The following is a 23,016-nucleotide window of genomic DNA, read 5'->3' as shown; positions in this document are numbered from 1 at the left end:
ACGTAAAAAGCTAATCCGTATAAGTAATTAATCATAATTAATTACACATAATTAATAATTAGTCTCTAGTCATGGATCTAAACAATGTAACGTATGTACTAATCATCTTTGGGAAAACGCGGTAATAAAATGTAACCTAAATATTTAGTGTAGTTAATTAAACTAATTATTTATTTACACTATCGTCATCTCAGTCATGATGAATTGATGATACATTTATTTACATAGAATTTATTTATTACCAAAAATATAACTATTTTCATCCATTCAAAATCTGCGTTTTGTTTCGGGTGCAAGTAACAACTTGCAAGAAATACCGGCAAGAAAGTAGTTTCTCGCAAGTATTTTAACCTGCAAGAAATGTAAGGTGCAAGAAACTTCGCATATTTCTTGCACCTTCCATTTCTTTCTTTGCAGTACAAGAAACGTATTTCGCAAACCCGTAAAAAACGAAAAACACTCTTCAAAACCAACAAGCTCATAAAATTAAGGAAAAAATAGATTTATTGCAAGCACCCAAACTGTAAATCATCTCACTCGACTGATGGCATGCAAGGTTAACTAACTATTAATTAATTAACTAATTAATTAAGAAACCACTAGAGCTGGAAATTCTGTCTCGGCGTGGCATACTCTGCCCGATACAGAGACGCCTTCGATCTGTAGTGGTCGGACGAGTCGGAATCTTGCGGGGGGAGGAGGACGACGGGCTGCAGGTTGAGCGACCTCTTCGTCGAGGCGTACGAATAGGTGACGGAGGGCGTGGGGCCGGAGTGCGAGTCCGTCCCGTAGTACATCCCCCGCGGAGGGTAGCCCGGCAGCCCGGTGGAAATGCTGTGGATTTTGCGCATGCTTCCGCCCCCCACGCCAAACTCGTCGGCCAGTTTGACATGTCGAGATCCCAGGACGAAACCCAGGATGGCGAGGACTACGCCGTCGAGAAGGCCGATAATCGCGAGCACGTAGGCCCACCGGATGGTGCAGTTGCCAAAATAAAAACGATCCGCGGTCGGGCCGCAGGTCAACTTCACTTCGGCCGCGTCAAAACCAGAGGGAAACACGATGAGACCAACGCCCGTGCAGATGGCTGAAATTTAAAAATAAATACATTTTTATTAAAAATTTGCACATTTGTGAAAATGTAAAAATTATGAAAATTCATTTTGTTATTTTTTTATTGTTTGGGTTTGACGGCTTTGTGCAGTTTATGCAAAAGTGGTGTGTTATTTAATTAAATAGATCTTGTTTGTTCTTGGTGTAAGATAAACTGTTTATATATAAGTAGGAGATAATTTTAAATCATTTCAAGATAGATGAAATTATTGCAAAACATAAACTTCAAAATTTTATTTTAACATATAAATTCAATTTGCACATTTTTTCCTTGTTTTGATTTGACATCTTCGTGCAGTTTGTACAAAAAAATATTGTCATATAATTAAATAGATGAAGGAATAGAAGGGAATGTGAGCTATTTATAAGAAGTGAATTAATTCTAACTCATTTGAATAAATATAGCTGAAATTTAAAAGAAAATCTTTGAAATTGTATTTTTTTAAAATTTAAAGTTAAAAAACTTTTATACAATTTAATTTTGTTGGGTTTGACGTCCTTATGCAGTTTTTTGAAAAAATGTTATGTTATTGAATTAAATAGATGTCTTGGTTGTCGCATGAAGGTAAGATAATTGTAACTCCTATGCGTATGGATGAAATTTAAGTAAGAATAATTTATAAATTATTTATGAATTTTTCAGATTATTATAATTTAAATTTTCACTGATATATATGTACATCTTTTAATTTTTAAAGCAAGGATTAAAATTTGACGTCTTTACAGTTTTTTTTACAAAATTAGGCAAACAAGTTATGGAAACTTAAATTCTAACTCTTCTGCGTATTGCTGCAATTTCAGTAAAATAATTCAAATTATAATTCTTCAACTATTTTTTTTTACTAATTAATAAAACTTTTAATTCCCTTATTGTTTTTAATTTTGACCAGATTCGACGTCTTTATACAGTTTTTTTGCACAAATATTAGTTAAATAATTGTAGAAAGGTATTTTCTTACTTTTCTGACGCAGTTAATTCATCCATTCTCTTCCTAATCACATCTCTATTTATTATTATCTTTTGGTAACAAAACATATAAAACACATCCCCACATGGTTCTCACTCTTCTCTTTTGTCTGTAAAGAACGCACGCCTTGAACCAGAACGAAGGATCGAGAACCACGATGAATAAGATGAGACGAGGATGAGAATCAGAACTGCTCAACAAGAACGAACGTAACAATGATGAGTCCTTATCTACACACAAAAGTATAACTGGCAGCCGCATGAAAATTAAATAAAACGCCTGCCCACGCATCAAATAAGTAAAAATGCGCAAAAAAAGCGAAATTTCTGATAAAATGTGAAGATCTCATCTGATTCTCGTCAAAATAATTGGTTCGTCGGGGTAAAGTAAAGATCAGAAAATTATGAGAATTCACAACCAAGGTATGAACATTATTAACTTGACTTGATAACTTTATAAATGTAACTTTAATTGTGTACGCAGGGTTAAGCATCAGAGCATAATTTTGCAAGTATCACTCACTCAAAATCTTATTAGCACCGTGTGAGCAACCATTTGAAACCGCATAACAGCAAAAATGCACACACTTTTTTTTGATAACTGGACATCTACATACATTTTTTTGTAAAAATAGAAACTCACTATTTTCTACGAATTAAGAAAAAAAGTGAATTTTCCTCAAAATCTCGCTCCTTGATTTTTATCTTATTTACGTTAATCAAGGACTTGATTATGTATCATCGTGACTTACATTTACCATTGACCATTAAGATTTTGGCGTAATTATCGCTCTCCCACTTTAATTAGAATTGCGTATGTAAATATGTAAAACAATGGCACAACGTGACCATTTCTACTCCAGATTAGGACGACGAATAATTAAGTAAATGCAGCTTTTTCTTTCAGTTTAATGCTTTTGAGAAGGACGGAAAGTGATACATTTTTCCGTGTAGGATTTGCATTGAGCAGAATAAAGGATCGTGACACAGCAAAGGGACACAAATTCGCTATTGAAATCACAGCCCATGAAATGAGTCAAAAGTCATTCATTCGTCTCGCTGCCTATTGTTCGATGCGAATCGTTCAGGATTTTGTACACTAAAGAAGGATTACATTCTTGGTTTTGTTTGTATTCAATTCAATCTCTTCTCGTGGGTTAAGCCAGATGAGTGGAGCAAAATTGGTGGTGGTGCCACACCCACCCACTCATTTTGTTCTGCTGGTAAGAAATGCTATTTACTTGGTACCAGAAGAGCAGCGGAATAAAAATACGTAATGTTTTGCTGACAATCGAAATTGTAAATCTGACTTTGTTACATATTAAGTAACTCAGTTTTTTTGCATGCCAATGATTTATTTATCAGTTCAAGGTTGAAATTACTGCGAAATAAATTCCATTCTAATCGATTATTTAGATGGATTTTCCATAATTATTATTTTTATCACGCAATGGAGGTCTCCCAGCGTATGCTCCCCGATTTTGACCCAATAGTGTCAATCGGTTATAAACTTAATTAATATGCAATTTGCAAAAGAGACGATCTGCCAATGCGTAGGTTTGCATCCGAAGAAAAGAAAATGTGCCTTAAAGTTGACAAATTTTATACTTTCCAAATTTACTGGGCATTTTCTTCTCTTCAGATGAAGATTTCTCTACCAAACCTGAGTAGTGGCAGGTCAGTATTTGGTCAAAATCATTGGCTGGGCTGGGAGACCTCCATTGTCAGAATAAATTGTTAACAAGTAATTTGGGGGTCCAATTTGTGGGTAAAAACGAGCAAATTTATGTATCATATTTAATTATTGTTTATCAAAGTCCATAAAAATTCTTTACAAAAAAATTAATCCTATCCATCTTATGAATAAGTTTAAACTGTACACATGTAATTATAGCCGGCCGACTAAAACACTGCATCTCGTGATCATAAGGTTCAATAGCACAAAAGTAACTCAGGCACTTTATCCCATTAAAATATTATGAAAATTAAAAGCCATCCATGTTGTCCTGCTTATTTTCATGCTTGCATACATAGACACACGACATATACTTAATACTTGCAATGTTAATACATAAATGCGATTATACAGCAACGATTTGACCCACTTTCCCTTCCTTTCTTCATCCCAAGAAGAGGAGGAGGAGGCCCATCTTCAAATTCTTTTACTTTAAGTGGCCAACATGAGTGTCAAATCCAACCGGATCCAACATAATATTTTATCCATCACAAAATATGCAAATTTCGGATTAGTTGCTCGAAAATTCAAGACTAAAATGTCACCAATTTCTACACAAGTACAAAGAATTCCTCAAAAATCCAAGGTTAACGCTGCATTATTTACTTTCGAGTCTGTCCATTATTTTAATTTTAATCACATCAGTCAGTGACGGACCGTGACGAAATATGTAATTAAACTTGATTTATCAATGCAACAGCAGCAACAATTTGTTTCTGATTGACACAAACGTGACGGAATGACTGACAAAATGGTCACTGGTGAAACAATCCTTCATCTCATTGCAGAAAGTGACATTGATTTCATTTCAGACATGAAAATAAAAAACCTTCAGTTTCATTTTTATTCCTTCTTATCGTCCCGATGTAACTAAACAGCTCGACAAATATCCACCCTTCTTTGTGTTCATCCTTCATCAAAACAGCAGGAGTTTGCAGTTTTCAGGTACATACTTAATTGTAGTTCAGCTCCGTATTTAAAATGCAAATAGATAAGTTTCATATTTCCATTTTAAAATTAACTGAACCTTAAAAACCCAAAATTATTTAAGAAGTTGACAAAATTAGACCTTGAGCTCATGAAAAGTATTTAAATCATCAAACAAACACGCACCCAATGTCGTATGTACATAGTTTAGTTATAATTGTTGGAAAACCTAGATATGCACCCAGTTAGGTGACGATATTTAATTATTTTTGCCTTCTTTTTGGTTTGCAAAGCAAATTGCAATTGCAATCTTAGTTTTTTGAAGTCAAGTATAATAATTTTCATTTGACTTGTTTGTTTATATGTAGATCTCAAAGATGAGACTACTTTACATACTTACCCGTCATCCTTGTCGTCATGAATGACATTCTTTCAAACATTGACGATGAGAGAGATTGCTTTGCTTACATGAAATGGAATTTGGCGACAGATGCAAAAATGACGAGAGTCATTTTACATTCCTTTTTTACGATCATTTTCATGTCCCCAAGTATTGTAGGTAAGTAATTGCTTACTAAAAATAGAAAGGAAATCGTGAGATTTGCCTAAAAATGAAATTGAAATCGAATTATTAAACCATCATGGGTGCTGCGAAAGAGATGATGATTTTTCATGTGTGAAAGCAAAAGTTGAATACTTATCGCTGTCATTGGTTGGAGCCGTATTATTCTATTATAGTTATTATTATCCAATTGAATAGGAGTCCATGACGGATTAGAATTCATGAAGGTGCGCACAAATTTACTCCTCACAATATTTGCGACCAGTATTTATCAGAGGGCGGATATGTAAAATCGCTGAAATATATATTCAATATTTATGAAGAAGTGACAAACTATTTACGAAATATGTACCAAAAAATCGTAAAAATAAGAATCTTCACAAAATTGCTCTGGATTTTTTTAGGTCAAATTTCCATGAAAAAAATCGCCTCAAATCATAGAAATATTTACAAAATATGTGTATTTTTGAAAAATATCTAAAATATTTTTTCAGTAATAGCGGAAATATTTCTAAATATCGATAATGAAAAACATAAAAATATGTAACAATATTTTGAAATATTTCGAAATTTATGTGATCTGCAAGAGGTAGGGAAAATACCCACAAAATTTGACCGTTGGTCATCATCAAATAAAAAACTTGAAAATAAATACATATCCTCCCTCTGGTCTTTACAAATATGCACAATATTCACCAATTTCATGGCTACGAGAACAAATGGTCAACATCTTTAAATAAAAAATTAGCAAATTATTTCTTGACGCAGGTACATATAATTTCATTGTCCTTAAAAACGTTAAAACCAGTTTCTCTTTCTTTCCCCTCAAAAAAATAATGAAATGCAAACACATTTGATTACTTCATAAACATTATTAAATTACAATAACTCACGGTATTACTTATTCAAATTATGGTTTGGCTTTTTCGCCATTTTTTTGTCACACCTATTTAAAATCACATTTACCATCGCTTGCGCTCATCTCATTCATTATTTTTCGTGCACAGAAAACTTTAGAAATTTGAATTGTAATTAGTTTCCCTTCAGCTACCGCGGTATAGCAGTTTTGCAAAAATGGTGAATTTTGCGAATTATACTTGGTGGATGGATATAGTGATGGTTGCAATGATAGTAATGGTTTACCCAAAAATGTAAGTATACTTATTTAGTTTGGTTGGTTGAGGAGAATAAGTAATTTAATGCATAAGTTTAACTTTTTGTGAGTACGTAATAATCTCAAGAAATTCTACTTTTAATGCATAAACCAACAAAACAAGGATTTATTATTATTGCAAAGGTGTATGTATCATAAGATTGCAGAAAAAAGAAGAGACCAGACCAGACCACAAGCAAGCGAGTCATGGCTAAATGATACTCCAACCAGGGTTTCGTTTCTTGCGGATTTGCCACATTTCTTGCACTGCAAAGCCCGAAGCACGAGAAATACAAGGTGCAAGAAAGTATTTCTTCCATGTGGTGTGGTGTTGTCGGTGTTTCGTTTCTTGTGGGTTTGCGAAATAAATTTCTTGCACTGCGAAGCAAGAAACGCTAGAAATGTGGGGCGCAAGAAACTGGGAGAAAGTGCAAGAAATATGAACCATCCAGCCAAGCGCCGTGTGAAGTATTTATAGCGGCGGGGCGCAGTTTCTTGCGCCTTGCATTTCTTGCAGGTCAAAATACCTGCAATAAACCACTTTCTTGTCGTTATTTCTTGCACGTGGTTACTTCCACACGAAACACTGACTCCAACAAGTATATATTTTAGGGGAAATACAGGCTGCTTTTCGCCTTATACATACCTAGTTAAAGTCATGGGCATGTGAAATTAAGGATTTTGCAATAATATTATTCTCACATGAATGGATTAGAATAATACTTTACCAAAGTATTTCAGGGAAGATGGATCATGCGAGAAAAAATGAAATCTTATGTGTACATACCTCAAATTAATTCCTGGATTGGCAAGAAATTTAAAGGGATATAAAAACATGATATTTATTTAATATGACATCCATCCATTGCATTGGGTGACCTTACAGTTCTTGCTGCATGTTCATATCATCGGGACAAAACTAATATGAAAATGTCACGCCCAACCCAATGTAAAATTCGCAGCGACACGAACGAACGTTCATTATTTCTGGCAAAACTTTTTTTTGTTTTTATAACGCCAAGAAATACATCCTTCATGTAGTCAAGATCAATCATTCGCCAACGAAGCAGGCTCAAAATGATGAGTTTATGGCGTCTGTGTTGCTTGACTTTAATGAAACATTCACACATTAAATGAGTAAAGGTAATGATAAAATCCTAGCAAACAGGAGGCTCAGGTAGTAAATGGAGACGTTATTATGCATGTATTTTTTTAGAGGGATGCTGCCATTTCCTTTGTGAATTACGTATTAAAAAGTTGGTCGTATAATGTAATGTAATGCAGAAGAGGGGGAGAACTAGTGTCTGAATGGGTAATTATTATATATCATTTTATAAACTACGTACAGTAGCAAGAAGCATTTAATTCTTGTGTAATGTATGCAATCTAAATGTCAAGAAGAGGCCAAAGGAAAACAGGAAATTGCATGCTTACCCTTTTTTTTGCAAAGTTACATATGTGCAAGCTACCTGTGTGTGTGGCACATTTGTAAAATTTGAATTTTGCTTGTATAACTGCCACCATTTGCATTATTGAGTATCTCGAATTAAGGGATTTTCAGGAGAATTTGTCGCCGTTAATTAAGAAGCTCGATCTAATCTACATACATTTTCAAAATATTACCGAACCTAAAAAAACTTTATTGGCAGGAAAATGTCTCAATTTTCTAATTTTCCCAAAAAAAATATTTAGCAACACATATATTTAGCAAGACAGACGGTAATTTATTGTGGTTAAGTTTTAAACTAAATCCAGATTTTCCTTAAAGTTTACGGCAAAAAGTGTATTTATTACTTCATTCTCGACCACTGTTTGTTTGCATACCCCAATTTTCTGCATTTAGCAGTGCACCTGTTGCGGTCATTCGTATTGCGCATTATTCGCACAGAGTAACAATCAAGGCGCCACTTTGCACAGGGTCCCACTTCCGTATCTCATGAAAATCAAACGTGTCTCGTGAACACACCTCTCTTAACGAAACCAATTAATGAATTTTAGCATTTTGCATCCATTTGTGCCTGATACGCAGGTTTGATAATGTCAAATCACGCCTTGTAGCCACGCCACGAGCTCGTTAATCGCCACGTTTCCGACGCCACAATTTGTGGTGCGTAGATAGATAGACAACAATAATTAGCGGAAATCACGCCAATGTTGCAGAAAAAAATCAATCCATCAACTAACTAATTGTCTCCCTCAAGATTAATAATTCTTCGCTTACACATCACGAAACTATGTACTTTACGCACAATAATCGCAAATTCCCGCACAATTTTGCCCACCGTAATTAGCGGAAATCACGCCAATGTTGCAAAAAATCAGTGTGGGTGTCCTCCCTTGCTAATTAATAATTCTTGCTTTAAGACTCCACCACCAAGGTGAAAACCACGGTACGCATGCACAATAGTCACAAAATTTGCACACAATTTTGCACACAATTACCCGCAATTGTCTGCATCATACCTACTTTTCGCACAATACATAATCACAAAGTGCCCACAACTTACCCGCAATTGTCTGCATCATCGCAATAATGAAGTAGCTTTGCCTCGCCGGGGCGCAGATGAAAAGCACCAACGCAAACACGGAGAGGATCGCGATCAGCGTGGCGAGTCCCATGAAGACGGTCGCCACTCTGAAGGCGGGGTTAATAATGGAAGAAAAATCGTCGAGGCGTCCACGACAAATGAATTCCGAACTTGTCGACTGATCCGTCATTACCGACGCGACGGCGCAATGCCGCCACAGACCGAAGTACCCAGAACCACCGGGTGACCGCGTGCCCATCCATTGCGGCTGGATAAAGACGACCACGGTGATTATGGAGTAGCAAATGCTGAATATCCCCCAGAGGAAGCCGATCGCTGGAAAATTAAGGATACATGCAAATTAGTGATTGCTTATTTTTGTAATTTGGTTTCTAGAATTTGCAGACGTGGGCAAAATACTTTGTCGAAATACAGTATTTTTTACAGCGTTCTTTCCAGGGTTTGGATTTCCAGGGTATGTTACACCCACAAAAAGACGAGTATCCACGTGGAGAATGCAACAATCTTATGAAAATACAGGTTTTTGTGAAGAAATTAGCTTTGTATCGCAGTCAAAATGCATTATTTTCACGAGTTTTGAAATAAATAAAGCATTTTGACCGATAAGAAGTTAATTTCTTGACAAAACCTATATTTTCGACTGACTGCTGTCTCTTTACGTAGATTCTCGTCTTTTTGTGGGTGTAACAACCCTGGAAAGAATAGAACTCAAAGTATGCCTCCGCGAATTTGTTGTTACCTTTCGCATTTTTCACGTAGGTGGCCGCGATAAGCTGGTCACTGTGGACATACTCGATCTTCGAGGTCCCCATTTCCAATAGCTTCTCAGCTTTTAGCTGACTGACACACTTGCACTGTCAAATATTTAATCTCGTATCCTCAATCCACTACACCGCAACAACCAACCACGAATTAAAAGATATAGACGCGAAACACAATGCACAACAATGCACAAGAACGAACCACTCACTACCTTTATTAATATTGGGGGACACACTTTGCGTACTCGTCGTGCATCACATACCTATGAAAACCAGTCTTGATTTTAAAACCGTGAATGTAATAAAGCCAACTGACCAGTCGGGAAGAGGAATTTCGCCCTTTTATTTTCTTCGGTCAACAAATCTTCAGAAATTGATGAACAATTTTTCAAAATTCCTGTCGTAATTTTATTTTTATTTTGGGGGCTAAAAATTGCGGAGAAACGTTTTGGCAAAATTTTGCAAAGGTGTATCAAATTATTTTGCAGATGAGCCAAAAATTTGGCTTAATAATTTGCTTAAATGAAATTTTATATATTTATTAATTTGCATAAAAACACTATTTCTGTTGCCGCGTTTCTCTCCTCTCCGTCGTGCTAACAGACTTGAACTAAAGTGGAGTAGAAGTAGTTTTACTTAAAGGAATTCAAATTCCACTTTTCCTTGCACACGAAGAAGAAGAAGGATTTTTCTAACGAGGCTGAATACCCACAGACGCGCAGTGATGGTAATAAATATAACAAGACGCCATATATGAGCGATCTTGTACGGATTGCTATTCCATGACAAGACGCAAGAAGCACAAGCGTAACATAACAACCAACCCCTCGCCTACCCTTCCTCGTCCAAGTCGTCGACGTCAGGATGATCACGATATGCAATTGCCATACAGGTAACAAACCCCTTCTTCGTCTTCACCCTTTATGTACAACCACCTTATTTTACCAGATGCATACATATCAACAGGTGAGTTATTTGGTATTGTTATAGGTGAGCATGCATATGATATTCTCACCCTCACTCATCATCATCAAACTTGTTGCCGTGCTGCTCTTCTTCCTTCATCATCAATAACGGAAAGTTGCTGAAAAATATGAGGAGCAGGGTTTCGCGTGGATGTAAATATCTGTAACCACTTGCAAGAAATAACGGGAGTGGTTTCTTGCAGGTAAATAGATACATGGGGCAGCCATGGACGCAAAACTTATAACTTAAACTTATGACGTATAACTTGACTTATAAGTATACGTCGCCTTATGGCGTTTCTATGACTTATAACTTATAAAATGCGTCATACGTCATAATTTTAAGTTATAAGTTATATGTCCATGGCTGCCCCATGTATCTAATATTCTGACCCACGATTGCTTGACTTTTAGTGCCTAGTTACCCTTAAGGGAGACTAACGTTACCTAGATACTTAAAGTCAAGCAATCGTGATTCTGACCTGCAAGAAATGCAAGGAGCAAGAAACTACGCTCCGCCGCTACAATTCATATCGCGGGTGGCTGGATGGCGCATATTTCTTGCACTTTCTCCCAGTTTCTTGCACCTCGCATTTTTTTCGTGGCTTGCTTTGCAGGGCAAGAAATGCGGAAAAATCGCAAGAAACGAAACACTAGTGAAAAGCAAGCAAGTGAATGAATAAGACATAAGATCCTGAGTTTAACATAAAAATCGTAGTCATGATTAGGTAAATAGTACGAGGGCGACATTTATTATCGGCTGGCGGTTTAATAAGTATGCAAAACAAATGTTATACTTTATTATAGATACATTTTCTTAAAATGATGCAATCGCAAATTCCAAACTTTCCGTGTCAGACGTGGAGAACGACAAACTGCTGAATGGACCCGTGTCGCTGAGGCTTCTAGGCTGACCCAGACTTGTAAAATCCGTATACTTTTGTACCACGAAGCTCCACTTTTCCGTGGAGTCGACCTCCCGTCGGAAAAAAGAGGCGTCTTGATAACGCTGAGAGGTCGGTGGGTCCATATTTTTTAAGGGGGAAACTATCAAACAGTTGATTAGCTTGGCGTGAAGAAGTTTCTTTTTTAGGGAGGCCTCAATTTGGGCTTTGTCCTCTTCGTAAATCTGCAAATTAATTAAATTCAGTATGTATATTTATATTCAACTTTTCATTGGATGACGACCGACGGTCAAACTGTGTGTGTGTGCTCCCTAACTCGAATAGATCACAAAAATTTCAAAATATTTTTTTTTTTTACATATTTCTACATATTTTTAGGCTTTTCGATATATTTATAAATATTTCCGCTATTATTTAAAAAATACGAAATCGTTTAGATATTTTTTCTAAACGTTTAAAAAAGTTTAAAAATACTTACATACAAATTTGTATACTTATTTTGTAAGTATTTTTACGATTTTTCGAAAATTCTTGTTTTTTAAATGTTTTTCTTCATACACAATTTTGAATATTTCAGCGATTTTTTCTAAATACATATCCGTCCTCTGTAAATGTTACATTTTGTGAAAATTGTGGGAATTTACCATGAAATCCTCCAGCTCCACGGAAAGGAGGGCAGGAGCCTTACCAAAACCCATGTCCACTGCAAATGCGGTCAATCTCGGAACGGTTTTCAAACTGTGGAAGGCGAACTGTTTGAGAGCTGGCATATTGGAAAAGAAATTAAAATCCGTACACACGAGACGTATTTTTAACTCAAATTAAGTTTTTCATACCCCGCATGTATCTTAAACAGAATCCTATCGAATAGCTGAAATCGTCCCTTTCCACGATGCTACACAGGATTCTGAGCTCTTCCAATTTTGTCAGTTTCCTCAACTTGAACAAATACCGACTCAGGGGTCGTCGCACGTTTGTGTTTCCAGGATCACTGGAACACAGCGGAAGCACCACGTGGAGGACGACGAGGCGAGGAAAAGTGCGCACGAGCTTCGTCATGGAGGGAAAGTCGACGGGAAAGTTGGTCAGTTTGAGACAGGTGAGCGAATCGTTTACACCGTAAAATCTGTCGGGCAAGAGTTTTTTAATGATTATATCACAATTTGTCCCTTCTCCGCTTAAATTGAGGTCTGTTAGCGTTGGGAGGTTATCGAGAAAGGCGAAGCTATCGGTAAACTCGTGCTGAGTGTATTTAAATTCAAAACGGTGAAGATACGGCATAACTGGGAGCGACGTGGCGTTCAACGTGACCCCGATTTCGTTGGGGTTTGAGAGATTGACGTTGAGAGAAAGGTCTTCCAGCGTGCCTGGAGCGAAAATTTATTCCATTAAGCAACTTACTGACTACAAATTAGTCTTCCAGAATTTTAAAATAAATTACTAAAGCTGAGAAATGATTTAAAATGTGTTGATTTTGACGATTTTGGTGACGAGTCCTACGTTAAGGCATCATTCATAGGATTATGTAAATTATGTATGTAAATACGCACTTGAAATGGTTTGCATAAATTCGGCCAGCGTGCCAGGGTCGACAAGGGCCATGAGCTGTCCCGGAGCTTGGTTTGGTCCTCGAACCCATCTCGTTTGGCGAATCTTGCCCAGCGCGAGGACTTTCAATCGAGTAAACTCGATCCCCACGAGGAACAAGAGCGTCGTTGATTTTATCCCTTGTGGAAACTTCAACGTCTCCAAATGCTGAAAATATCCGGCGTGATGGGCACTTTCCACGTACTGCGTTTCCGCTTCGGGCGACAAGGAAAACATGGAAAGCGTGAGGTGCTTTACATTCGGGGTGGCTCCGATTAGCTCAGCCACGCATTGGGCTCGGTCGGAACGGTACGTGTTGATATACAGGGTGGAAATGTTTTCGAATCGGGCCGTCGCCATAAGGTTTACCGCCGGTAACTGCGAAAAGGGGGGCAAATATTTTGTTAAAATACAGTGTTCTGAGCTACGTTCATCCCAGAGTTTGTGTTTCCGATGCTGTCACACCCACAAAAAGATGAGAATTTGCATGGAAAATGCAACAGTCTTATTTACGAAAATACAAGGTTCTTAAAGAAATGTACTTTGTATATATCCCTGTCGGAATATCTTATTTATTTAAAAAATCATGAAAATAATGTATTTTGACGGAGTTGAAATCTTGTAATTTCTTCACAAAACCTGTATTTTTGTATGACTGTCGTTTTTGAGGGTATGTCCTGCATTTAAAAAAAGCATTTAACCCACCACTGGTAACAACACATCCTGTGACGGACCTCCATCCTCCCCTCGGACCAAACTCTGCCCCAAATTATAAGTTGGCTTCTGCACCACTAGAGAATCCACATTTGGACAGAATTCCTTCAGCAATCTAACCAGAACAGACGGCTCCACCTCTCCAAATCGTTCTCTTCTCTGAAAATTCCCAAAATCTATGGACAGATTTTTCACGAGGTAGCCATACGTCTTCAACCACCCGCTCGGACAGTTGAATCCGACCAATTCTAACGTTTCCGGAACGGGTGGGGACGGGATGTGGAGATCTTTGTCAAAATTCAGGCCGAGATCGAAGGAAAGAATGGCGTCCTCATTCGTGTCCTCCTCTTCCTCCGTGGCATTTATTTTACTTGGTATTAATTCACTCTGACTCGAACACAATCTGGCTTTAGACTCCCAATAGAACTTCCGAAGTTGCCTGAAAGTTGAACTGCCTTCTGGTCTCGTGATCTCTTTGAGGGCCAATTCCGCCTCTGTGACGATCGGGTACGGATAAACTTTTCCCAGGTTATCAATCGTCCTCCACCCGTGCAAAAACTCTTCGTCTGAATCGGACGAATCTAACCATAACGCGTCTTCTTGTTGGGGTGGTTGTAGAGGTCCTGGAATTGGTGTTCGAGGTAGGCGTCGTTGTGGGACTGGTCTAACGTCGCGATTGAACTGCATGACAATCTTGGACCTTTTGAGGAACGCCGTGGTCATGAAGATGTACCAGGAGGAGCACACTTGACGACACGCGTGGAGGGAGGCATAGTCCAAGAAGACGCTCAAATGACGGAGGATCGGTTCAAGGAGGAATGGGTGAGGAGAGGTGGGGACAGGTTCAACGGTTCCCAGTGGGGCGGACACGTCGAGAATGGTGACGCTTTGGTCTTCTCGGGTGACGAGAGCATTTTCTGAACGACTCGAGTTAACTAGATTTTTTAGGGTGGAATTCTCTTCCAGAAGTTGTTTATACTTGGCGAGTAATTCATCATAGGATGTTGGAAGTTGGGGGTCTGACATTTTAATTTATTTTAGTAATATTTTAGTAATTCAATCCGAATTTTATATCCGGGTTTACATATGATGCAAGGTCCTGATTTTTTTTCATGGAGTTTATCAAGGTCCTGAAATTCACTTAGTTACGTGTCCACATACTAATTAAATTTGTGATCAATTGACACTACTAGTAATTTGGTCAAAATCATACGTTGGGAGACCTCCATTGTTAGATGAATATAAATCAAAAATTTTGACGGGATACATATGTACATAAGCATTTTTTAAATATAGATATATGAATGTACTACGTATATATATGCATTTTTAGATGGTTAAACTATTTTAGTCCATTGCTCAAAAGAACGTCAATAGACATTAATCAATAGAACTGGGATGGTATATAAGACTGACTAGATGTCAACTCCGTATCCGTATTTGCTATACATATTTAATATATTTTAACTCATTTATTATACATTCTCGTAAATCACCAACGTCAAACTTGTCATGCAACACTTGCCGTTGGAACTTTTTGTATAAAGGGCAACACTTGCAGACTAAAGTAGCCAGTAATATCTGAATATTTATCGTTAGCTGGCCATTTGACTGTTTTGAGATAAAATTTAGAGTTCATTACATTACTGCCTGACTTTGCTAAATATTATGGTTTCAAGGTTAATTTTATCGGTCCTGGTAACGACCACGATTGTTGCCCGGGTTCAGGGAGACTTGGCAGGGCTGCATTTCTATCTGTACACTAAGTAAGCGTCCTTAATCTCAATTTTAGATTTGCATACATAATAATTTTTTCTACTGGTGACTGGTGGGCAAAAGACTTTGCCAAAATACAGTATTTTGAGCTCCGTTCTTCTCAGGGTTTGCATTTCTCGGATTGTAACACCCACAAATAAACGAGAAACTGCATGGAGAAAATTCTGAAAATAGCAGTCTAAACCTGTATTTTTCAGTCTTACGAGAATAGAGGCTTTGTGAAGAAATACACTTTTTATCCTGACAAAATACTTTATTTATTTAAAAAAATCGTGAAAACCATGAATTTTGACAAATGAAAAATTAACTTCGTCACAAAACCTGTATTCTCGTGCGTCTGCTCAAAATACTGTACAATGCCCATCTCTGCATAACATACAAAATTATTTATATTAGTATAAAAAATATTTATAATAATTTTCACCCACAGAGGAAATACAAACGCGGTTGAAATTAAAGCAAGTGATGCAAATACCATCAACAATTCTGCATTTGTAGTTGGTCAACCAGTCAAATTCCTTTGTCACGGGTACACTTCGTCATACACAGCAGAATTTCCGAGAGATCTTAAAAATAGTGAGAAATTCGGAAACATTTTAATACAATTTTTATTACACACGAAAGAAAATTGTGGGATTTCTTCCAGTTTACTTGAGCCTTCCGAGCCCCTCAAACTACAATGTTATCGCGGTCGACTGGGGGGAACTATCCTCGCTGGCGGGCGGCTACGACGCAGCCTTTGCAAACACTCGCCTCGTCGGGAAAGAAATTGCAAACTTGATGAAGACGTTGATCGTGCTGGGAAAGTCGCAACTCGCAGATTTCCATTTCATTGGTATATTTGAGATGATTTTACATATAAATCTCAGGGATGGCCAAAATACGGATTTCCGGGGCTATTACACTCACAAAAAGAGTCATAATACTAATTTAAACACACATTTTGTGAAGAAATTAAGTTTTTATCGCGGTCAAGATGTATTGCTTTGCTTTCACGATTTTCTAAAAATGAAGTATTTTGACGACGATAAAAAGTTAATTTCTTCACAAAATGGATCATAATTCCTGTATTGTCTATGTGGATTCTCGACTTTTTGATTTTTGGAAATCCAAACCCGTGAGAAAAACTGAGCTCGAAATGCTATATTTTGTCAATCCGTGATAAATCTGCATGGTTTTTATGCCAAATTTCGCTTGATATGCCTTTATTTGAAGGGCATTCTCTTGGTGGACAAGTTGGTGCCTTCATCACGCCCAATTTGGACAACGGAGACAAAATTCCTAGAGTGACTGGACTAGACCCTGCTCGACCTGGTTTCGAGCAGGCCACGACCTCACCGAGCGAACGGCTGGACCCCACGGACGCTGATTTTGTCGATGTCATCAGGACTTCGACCGGTGCTGGGTCCACGTCCACCACTGCCGACCCTCCCGGCGCAGGAACGGTCGACTTTTATCCAAATGGTGGAGTTAAACAGCCAGGATGTCTGGATTTGGGTAAATAAATATGCAGATTTTCCAGTTTATTAGGGGTTAACACAGCACAGAACTTGATGACTTATCACCAAAATCGACACAATTTTAAAATTCTGGACAAGTTTTTAGTCAGTAAGTCGATTAATATAATGGTGGTGAAGTTTCTTAAATAAAGTAAGCCAGTAATTTTTCTGATGGCTTTTTAAACTTGAGATCTCCTTCAAAAATTGTCAAAATCTGGAGTTTATATTTTTTTAAGCTGGGAACTACTACTAAATTTGTCGCCCAGAATTTCGAAATAAATTCTCAGAGCCGAGAAATAATTTAAAATGTGCTGACTTTTATAATTTTGGAGATTAGTCATCAATTTCTTCATGAATACTTTAAATATTTTGTAAAATAATAAGCATACATTTTTTTAGTCCTAAACTTGTGCAGCCATTCCCGAGCTTACATTTATTACCAGGAATCAGTCACGACCACGGTGGGCTTTAAAGCTTATAAATGCACGAGTTATGCTGATTTTCAAGGATCATGTCCGAAAACTAATGGCGTCCTTATGGGAGAATATGTTCCCAAAACGTAATTTCTAAAATAAATTAAGATTTCTTGCATTTTACTTTACTACTTGTGAACATATCTCCATTTTCAGAATTTCTGGAACGTATTACCTCTCCACGAAAAGTTTTGCTCCGTTTGCAAAACGGTAATCATTATTCTTTTGGTGCAAAAAGAGATATTAATTTTTGGATTTACATGATTTACTTACATAGTTTATGTATAATTGGCAAATTTTACCTTTCATCACTTTTCCTGACTAAATAAACAATTGTGCAGCATAAAACTGTTCATTTACACGTATTTGAATGTGAGGTGAAAAAATTGAGATTTCTCACAATGCCCCAGTCGATTTTAATAAGCTAGTCTCACATTACTTTGTGCATCAAGGTGAGAATGAGACAGAACCGCCTATTTAGACGTACCTATTTACATGCATTATATATTGCAAAGTGAAAAACTAGAGATTTCTCATAATCCCCCAGTTGATTTTAGCCAGCTAGTCTCAGGCACACTGAGAATGAGGTAAATTGAGACTTTGGCGATGATTAACCCATGTAAGAAAACTAATAGTAAAGTTACACGTATTTGCATGGATTATGGATTGTTAGGTAAAGAAAGAGATTTGAGATTTCTCACAATCCCCCAGATGATATTTTAGTCAGCTAGTCTCACCTTATTGTGAGAATCGTGAGAATGGGACAGAGGTTGTTCATTTAGACTTATTATAATGCATGCAAATTGTGCATGCATTATCCATTCTGAGATAAAGAAATTTCTCACACTGCCCCAGTTGATTTTAGTCAGTCAGTGTCACGCAGGTCTCACATCTATGTCTCACCATTGAGAAGGTGAGAAAGAGGCAGATTGAGACTCTGGTGGTGGTGGTGATTTGCCAAAAGTGAGACCGACAGCGCCACCTTATTTCACCCCGAGCAATACCACGGAGCAGTCCACCACCAATTTCAACCTGAAAAGTCGGCGTGTTCCTCTCGCTCACATCTTTCTGCACAGAACCGCATTCTATCATCAGACGAGGATAAAATCTCTCGTTAAAAATGGTAAGTTTCCAGTAATTTTTAAAGCATTCTTAATTGGTCTTAATTAACTGAGTAGGTTATGTGTAAAACGTACCACGTAGTATTACTAATAATTAGGAATTGTACACAGTTTGTGTGAGAAATATTGAAAAGAAAATGTTTTAATGATTGTAATTTTTTTTAACAATTTTACAGACGAAGGGAACGTCAAGTTTTGGAAAGCGCCGTAATAAGACGCACACTCTGTGTCGTCGATGTGGTCGCTCATCTTACCATATTCAAAAGTCCCAGTGCGCCCAGTGTGGCTATCCTGCGGCCAAGTTGCGCTCCTGTAAGCTTTTTGGAGTCATGGATGGATTATTAATATAATAATTATGTGGACAAGGGGCTAATTTTTTCTTTTAATTTATGATTATGCATAGATAACTGGAGTGTGAAAGCTAAGAGGAGGAAGACCACTGGAACCGGCAGAATCCGTTATCTTAAAGTTGTTCGACGACGATTTAAGTGAGTTGAATTTAATTATGCGGATTTTAAAGACGTATGTTTGTTTAAATTGATGCGTACACATTAATAATCCTTTATCTCGTTTAAGGAATGGATTCACGGAGCCAAAATTGGGACGCAAATCCACAAAAGCTGTCAAGGCATAGATAAATATTCCTAATTTTAAGATTCGTACTGTATCCGGACAGTAATTGTGGTAATAAAACTGCTTTTGTTATGGAATATATATAATTTTTTGTCTTGTTCATAATTCCTGCAGTCAATTTTAAACAATTTAACAAATCCAGCCGTTATTTGCATTAACTTGCTTAAAAATATCAGTTTATTTTCGTACAACGCATAACTTTTGACATCATTCCATTATTGCATGCATAGTACATAAATGTATGTGAAAATGTTGTTACAAATTCTCTCTGCATGTATAATACTTATCTGAATACTGACTCACAAAAGTTTCTGATGATAGTTTTTTGTTTGTCAACGAAGACAACATCTCACTAAATACAAAAATCCCAGTATGAACAACAGTACGACACAGTTAATCACAAATATTAAGTTCCTGTGCGCCTTGAACGACTCCGAGTTGCGGTAAACCATGACCGAACAAATTATTAAGATGGCCATGGTCAAGGTGGCGAACAAATTGAAGGCGTCCGTCGTTTTCCTCACGTCCCCGTCAAACGTTAACCCCTGCGCAAGAAAGGGTTTCATTATTTTGCATACTAAATTAATTAAAGTGTGTAGTACTCCAGTGCTCGTCGCCAAAATGGTTAAAATCAGGACATTTTTAGTCATTTTTTAGCTGTGAGAATTTATTTTATAATTTTGCATGACAAATTTGTAGAGCAGGTCGTTCCTAATTTTATTAAAAATATACACTCCAGATTTTGACAGTTTTTGAAACAGATCTCAAGTTTAGGAAACCTTCGAAAAAATCGGAACGCATCGAAATTGGGTAATTAAAAATAACTTGCTTCCATTCTATCAATCAACTTACTGACTACAAATTTGTCGTCTAGAATTTTAAAGCAAATTCCCAGAACCGAGAAATGCTTAAAAATGCGTTGATTTTGACCATTTTGGCGTCGAGTCTAGAGTTCCATGACCATTATTAAATTAATGCTTTTCCCGTTTTCTCACCAATGCGATAAAAATGCTGAGCAAAATCGCCTTCTGAATATTGTCCAGACCTTCTACGTCTGATCCCCAAGTAAATTTAAGTTTAGGTTTTAAAATCATGACATTTCCATTGAAAGAACTTTGCGGCTCGAAATCACCAAACCCTTCAATTCTTCCCAGTTCGGACCCACTTTCAGACCGCAACTGAAATGGGAATCAAAAATTATTTTATGGATAAAATTATAAAATAGTGAGAATCCTGAAAAATCTGTGAAATAAATTATTCCGAAAAATTACCAGAATAAGTTTACTGCGTCGATTACTCAGATCAACAAAGTACCACTCATCCTGCACCAAATTGTGGATTTCCATTCTTGCCCTGGTTTGAGAAATAGTCATTATCGAGACAGGCTGATCAGAGTGAGGTTCCATTACGGAAAATATTTTGGAGTCCTGGAATTCATGGATAACGGTCGGATTTATTTGGTTCAATTAACAATGGAGGTCTCCAAACATATGCTCGCCGATTTGAGCAAACTGTTTAGTGCCAATCGAGCAAAAATGTAATTAGTATGAAATTTGCGACAGGCACAATCTCCCGATGCGCAGGTTGCATCCGAACAGCTACAGCACCCTAAAGTTGGCAAAATTTACACTTCCCTAATTTACTGCATGTTTTCTGCTCTTCTCATGAAAATATCTCTTCAAAATCTGATCATTGGCAGATCGTGACATCGATCGATTGACACTGGTTCGGTAAAAACCCGAGAGCATACTCTGTGAGACCTCCATTATGTGTAAGAAGTAATTCTTGTGCGACGCTAAAATTCAGACTTACATGAGTACACTTAATTTTAAGCAAATCCTTCCCTTTATAAGTTCTGACCATGACGGTCTTATTTTTAGTGATGTCTTCAATCGCATCGTCTGAACACTGGCGGAGGTTATCTAAGCAGAGGTGCCGTCCCGTGGACAGCGTGAGGTCCAAGTGAACCTTTGGAGGCTCTGAAATTCAAAATTTCATTGCCATTTACTTAAAAATACATAAATTTAACTTATTATACACAACTCACCCAAAAACACGTCACATCTTATCCTCAAATCCACCCCGGTGATTTTTGTCAACCATTTGAACACTGGAGACGACGAGTCTAACATAGCGTCGGAAATGTCGCTGTCCTCCTGGTCAAACTGCATCTGTTTTTCCTCCTCTCCAGTCATCGTCGTCACGACGTTATTGTCACTCATGCTTATCACCGTGTCCTCCAACACGTTGCTCAACCTCTCGCCTCGGTTATCCTCTTCTTCCTCCTCCTCTTCCGAAACCTTACCCAAATTGCTGAACGCCACCTCCATCCTCTTAGCAAAATCAGACTATTTATTCAATTACAAATGGAAATTTTTAGCGAATCCGTACTATTATTTAAATGAGGAAGACTTGTTGAATATTTGTTTATTTGAGGGGAAAGCATAAAAAGTAGCGACGTCAGTGAAGACCTGTTGCGATAATATTGTTAGGATTGGCAGAGAGTGAGAGAGATTACACGAGAAGAAAGACAAGATTTGCGAGTGTCAGTTGTTAATTCAGTGGTAAAAGCGATGTAGTTGGTTGGTTGTGGTATGTGAAAGCAAGCAAGTGGTATTTACATGTGTAGTGAAAGCAAGCAGGCGAAAGTGGGCGATCGATGAATACGAATATTTTCACCCACACCGACTTCTCGGCCGAGTGAAAGTGGGAGCGAGGAGCGACGGAAGATGGGATGACACGGGATGAAAGAAAGCATAAATGTGGTGGGAGAGTGGGTGGGTAGACACGACGGGAGAAAGTGTCTCGTCGGATGGTGAAAGTGAAAATGAAAGTGTGCAGAAATGTGTGTATCAGCATTCCGTTTTATGTGCATATCCATAAGGAGAGGTGACATCCACCCGTCCCATGCATGATGTGGGGGCGTTGGAGAAGAATGTCAAAAGTCAGTCAGCCAATTTGGAGGAGATGAAAGCAGTTGTAACAAAAATAGAGTTGCTTTCTTACAATCGTGAATGAGAATTGAGATGGAACTCATAATAATAATTAAGAGTATGTCTCGTCGTGGAGGAGAAAGTGTTGGATTAATTGACAAGAATTCCAGAGATTGCATTTCACTTCAGCGTGATTTTTACAGACTGGGGCTTATTATACACGGATAGTTGAGAATATGTTCATTTGTGAGTGGGCGAAGAGGTGTCGACATATGTACATATTTAGAAAGCTACATTTGCTACATACACTCTGTCTGCATTAGTGCTTATTTGGCCCGAGTCAGGGTCGGTCAGAGTTCGCTTCTACATTTTTGTCGGATGACCCAACTAATATTTGTCATCGTCAAAAATATTCCGATAATCTATTTTCGTAGAATATTTCCGTGGAATATTTCCGCTTTTTCGGCCAATTTTGCTCATCTTCGGACTTTGCAGTGGCAGAGGAAGTTGGGGCGGACATTAACATTGTGGAGCTTATTAGGATGGGCAAGATATAATTTTGGTTAATTTCTGGGGCAGGGGGGCAATGTCTCCCGTCCCCCTGTTTCCGCCGTCAATGCATTTGCCCCATACTAGCTTCATG

The 23,016-nt window shown here is 37.6% G+C and overlaps 4 protein-coding genes across 4 annotated transcripts; 2 read left to right on the top strand and 2 right to left on the bottom strand.

The window, feature by feature from the left end:
• Positions 1-85: 85 nt before the first annotated feature.
• LOC110853046 (LHFPL tetraspan subfamily member 5 protein) lies at positions 86-10,473 on the bottom strand. Its single transcript, XM_022101271.2, has 3 exons — positions 9,746-10,473; positions 8,965-9,321; positions 86-1,087 (listed from the first exon to the last, which is right to left on the bottom strand). The coding sequence occupies exons 1-3, from the start codon at positions 9,816-9,818 to the stop codon at positions 600-602; spliced, it is 918 nt and encodes a 305-aa protein (XP_021956963.1). The 5' UTR covers positions 9,819-10,473; the 3' UTR covers positions 86-599.
• Positions 10,474-15,503: 5,030 nt separating this feature from the next.
• Positions 15,504-18,051, top strand: LOC110853487 (pancreatic lipase-related protein 2). Its single transcript, XM_022101754.2, has 6 exons — positions 15,504-15,704; positions 16,145-16,290; positions 16,361-16,549; positions 16,930-17,211; positions 17,613-17,772; positions 17,843-18,051. Exons 1-6 carry the CDS (start codon positions 15,607-15,609, stop codon positions 17,898-17,900), a joined length of 933 nt encoding a protein of 310 aa, XP_021957446.1. The 5' UTR covers positions 15,504-15,606; the 3' UTR covers positions 17,901-18,051.
• Positions 18,052-18,654: 603 nt separating this feature from the next.
• LOC110853059 (60S ribosomal protein L37) lies at positions 18,655-19,519 on the top strand. The gene is made up of 4 exons (XM_022101285.2): positions 18,655-18,809; positions 18,984-19,119; positions 19,211-19,295; positions 19,384-19,519. Exons 1-4 carry the CDS (start codon positions 18,807-18,809, stop codon positions 19,439-19,441), a joined length of 282 nt encoding a protein of 93 aa, XP_021956977.1. The 5' UTR covers positions 18,655-18,806; the 3' UTR covers positions 19,442-19,519.
• A 79-nt stretch (positions 19,520-19,598) lies between these two features.
• Positions 19,599-22,190, bottom strand: LOC110853630. Its single transcript, XM_022101924.2, has 5 exons — positions 21,488-22,190; positions 21,253-21,419; positions 20,712-20,867; positions 20,436-20,618; positions 19,599-19,985 (listed from the first exon to the last, which is right to left on the bottom strand). Exons 1-5 carry the CDS (start codon positions 21,768-21,770, stop codon positions 19,773-19,775), a joined length of 1,002 nt encoding a protein of 333 aa, XP_021957616.2. The 5' UTR covers positions 21,771-22,190; the 3' UTR covers positions 19,599-19,772.
• Between the last annotated feature and the right edge of the window lie 826 nt (positions 22,191-23,016).

Source organism: Folsomia candida, unplaced genomic scaffold (assembly GCF_002217175.1).
Source record: "Folsomia candida strain VU population unplaced genomic scaffold, ASM221717v1 Fcan01_Sc008, whole genome shotgun sequence".
Lineage (NCBI taxonomy): Eukaryota > Metazoa > Arthropoda > Collembola > Entomobryomorpha > Isotomidae > Folsomia > Folsomia candida.
The sequence above is the reverse complement of the archived record's forward strand: the minus strand, read 5'-3'. Positions and strand labels throughout refer to the sequence as shown.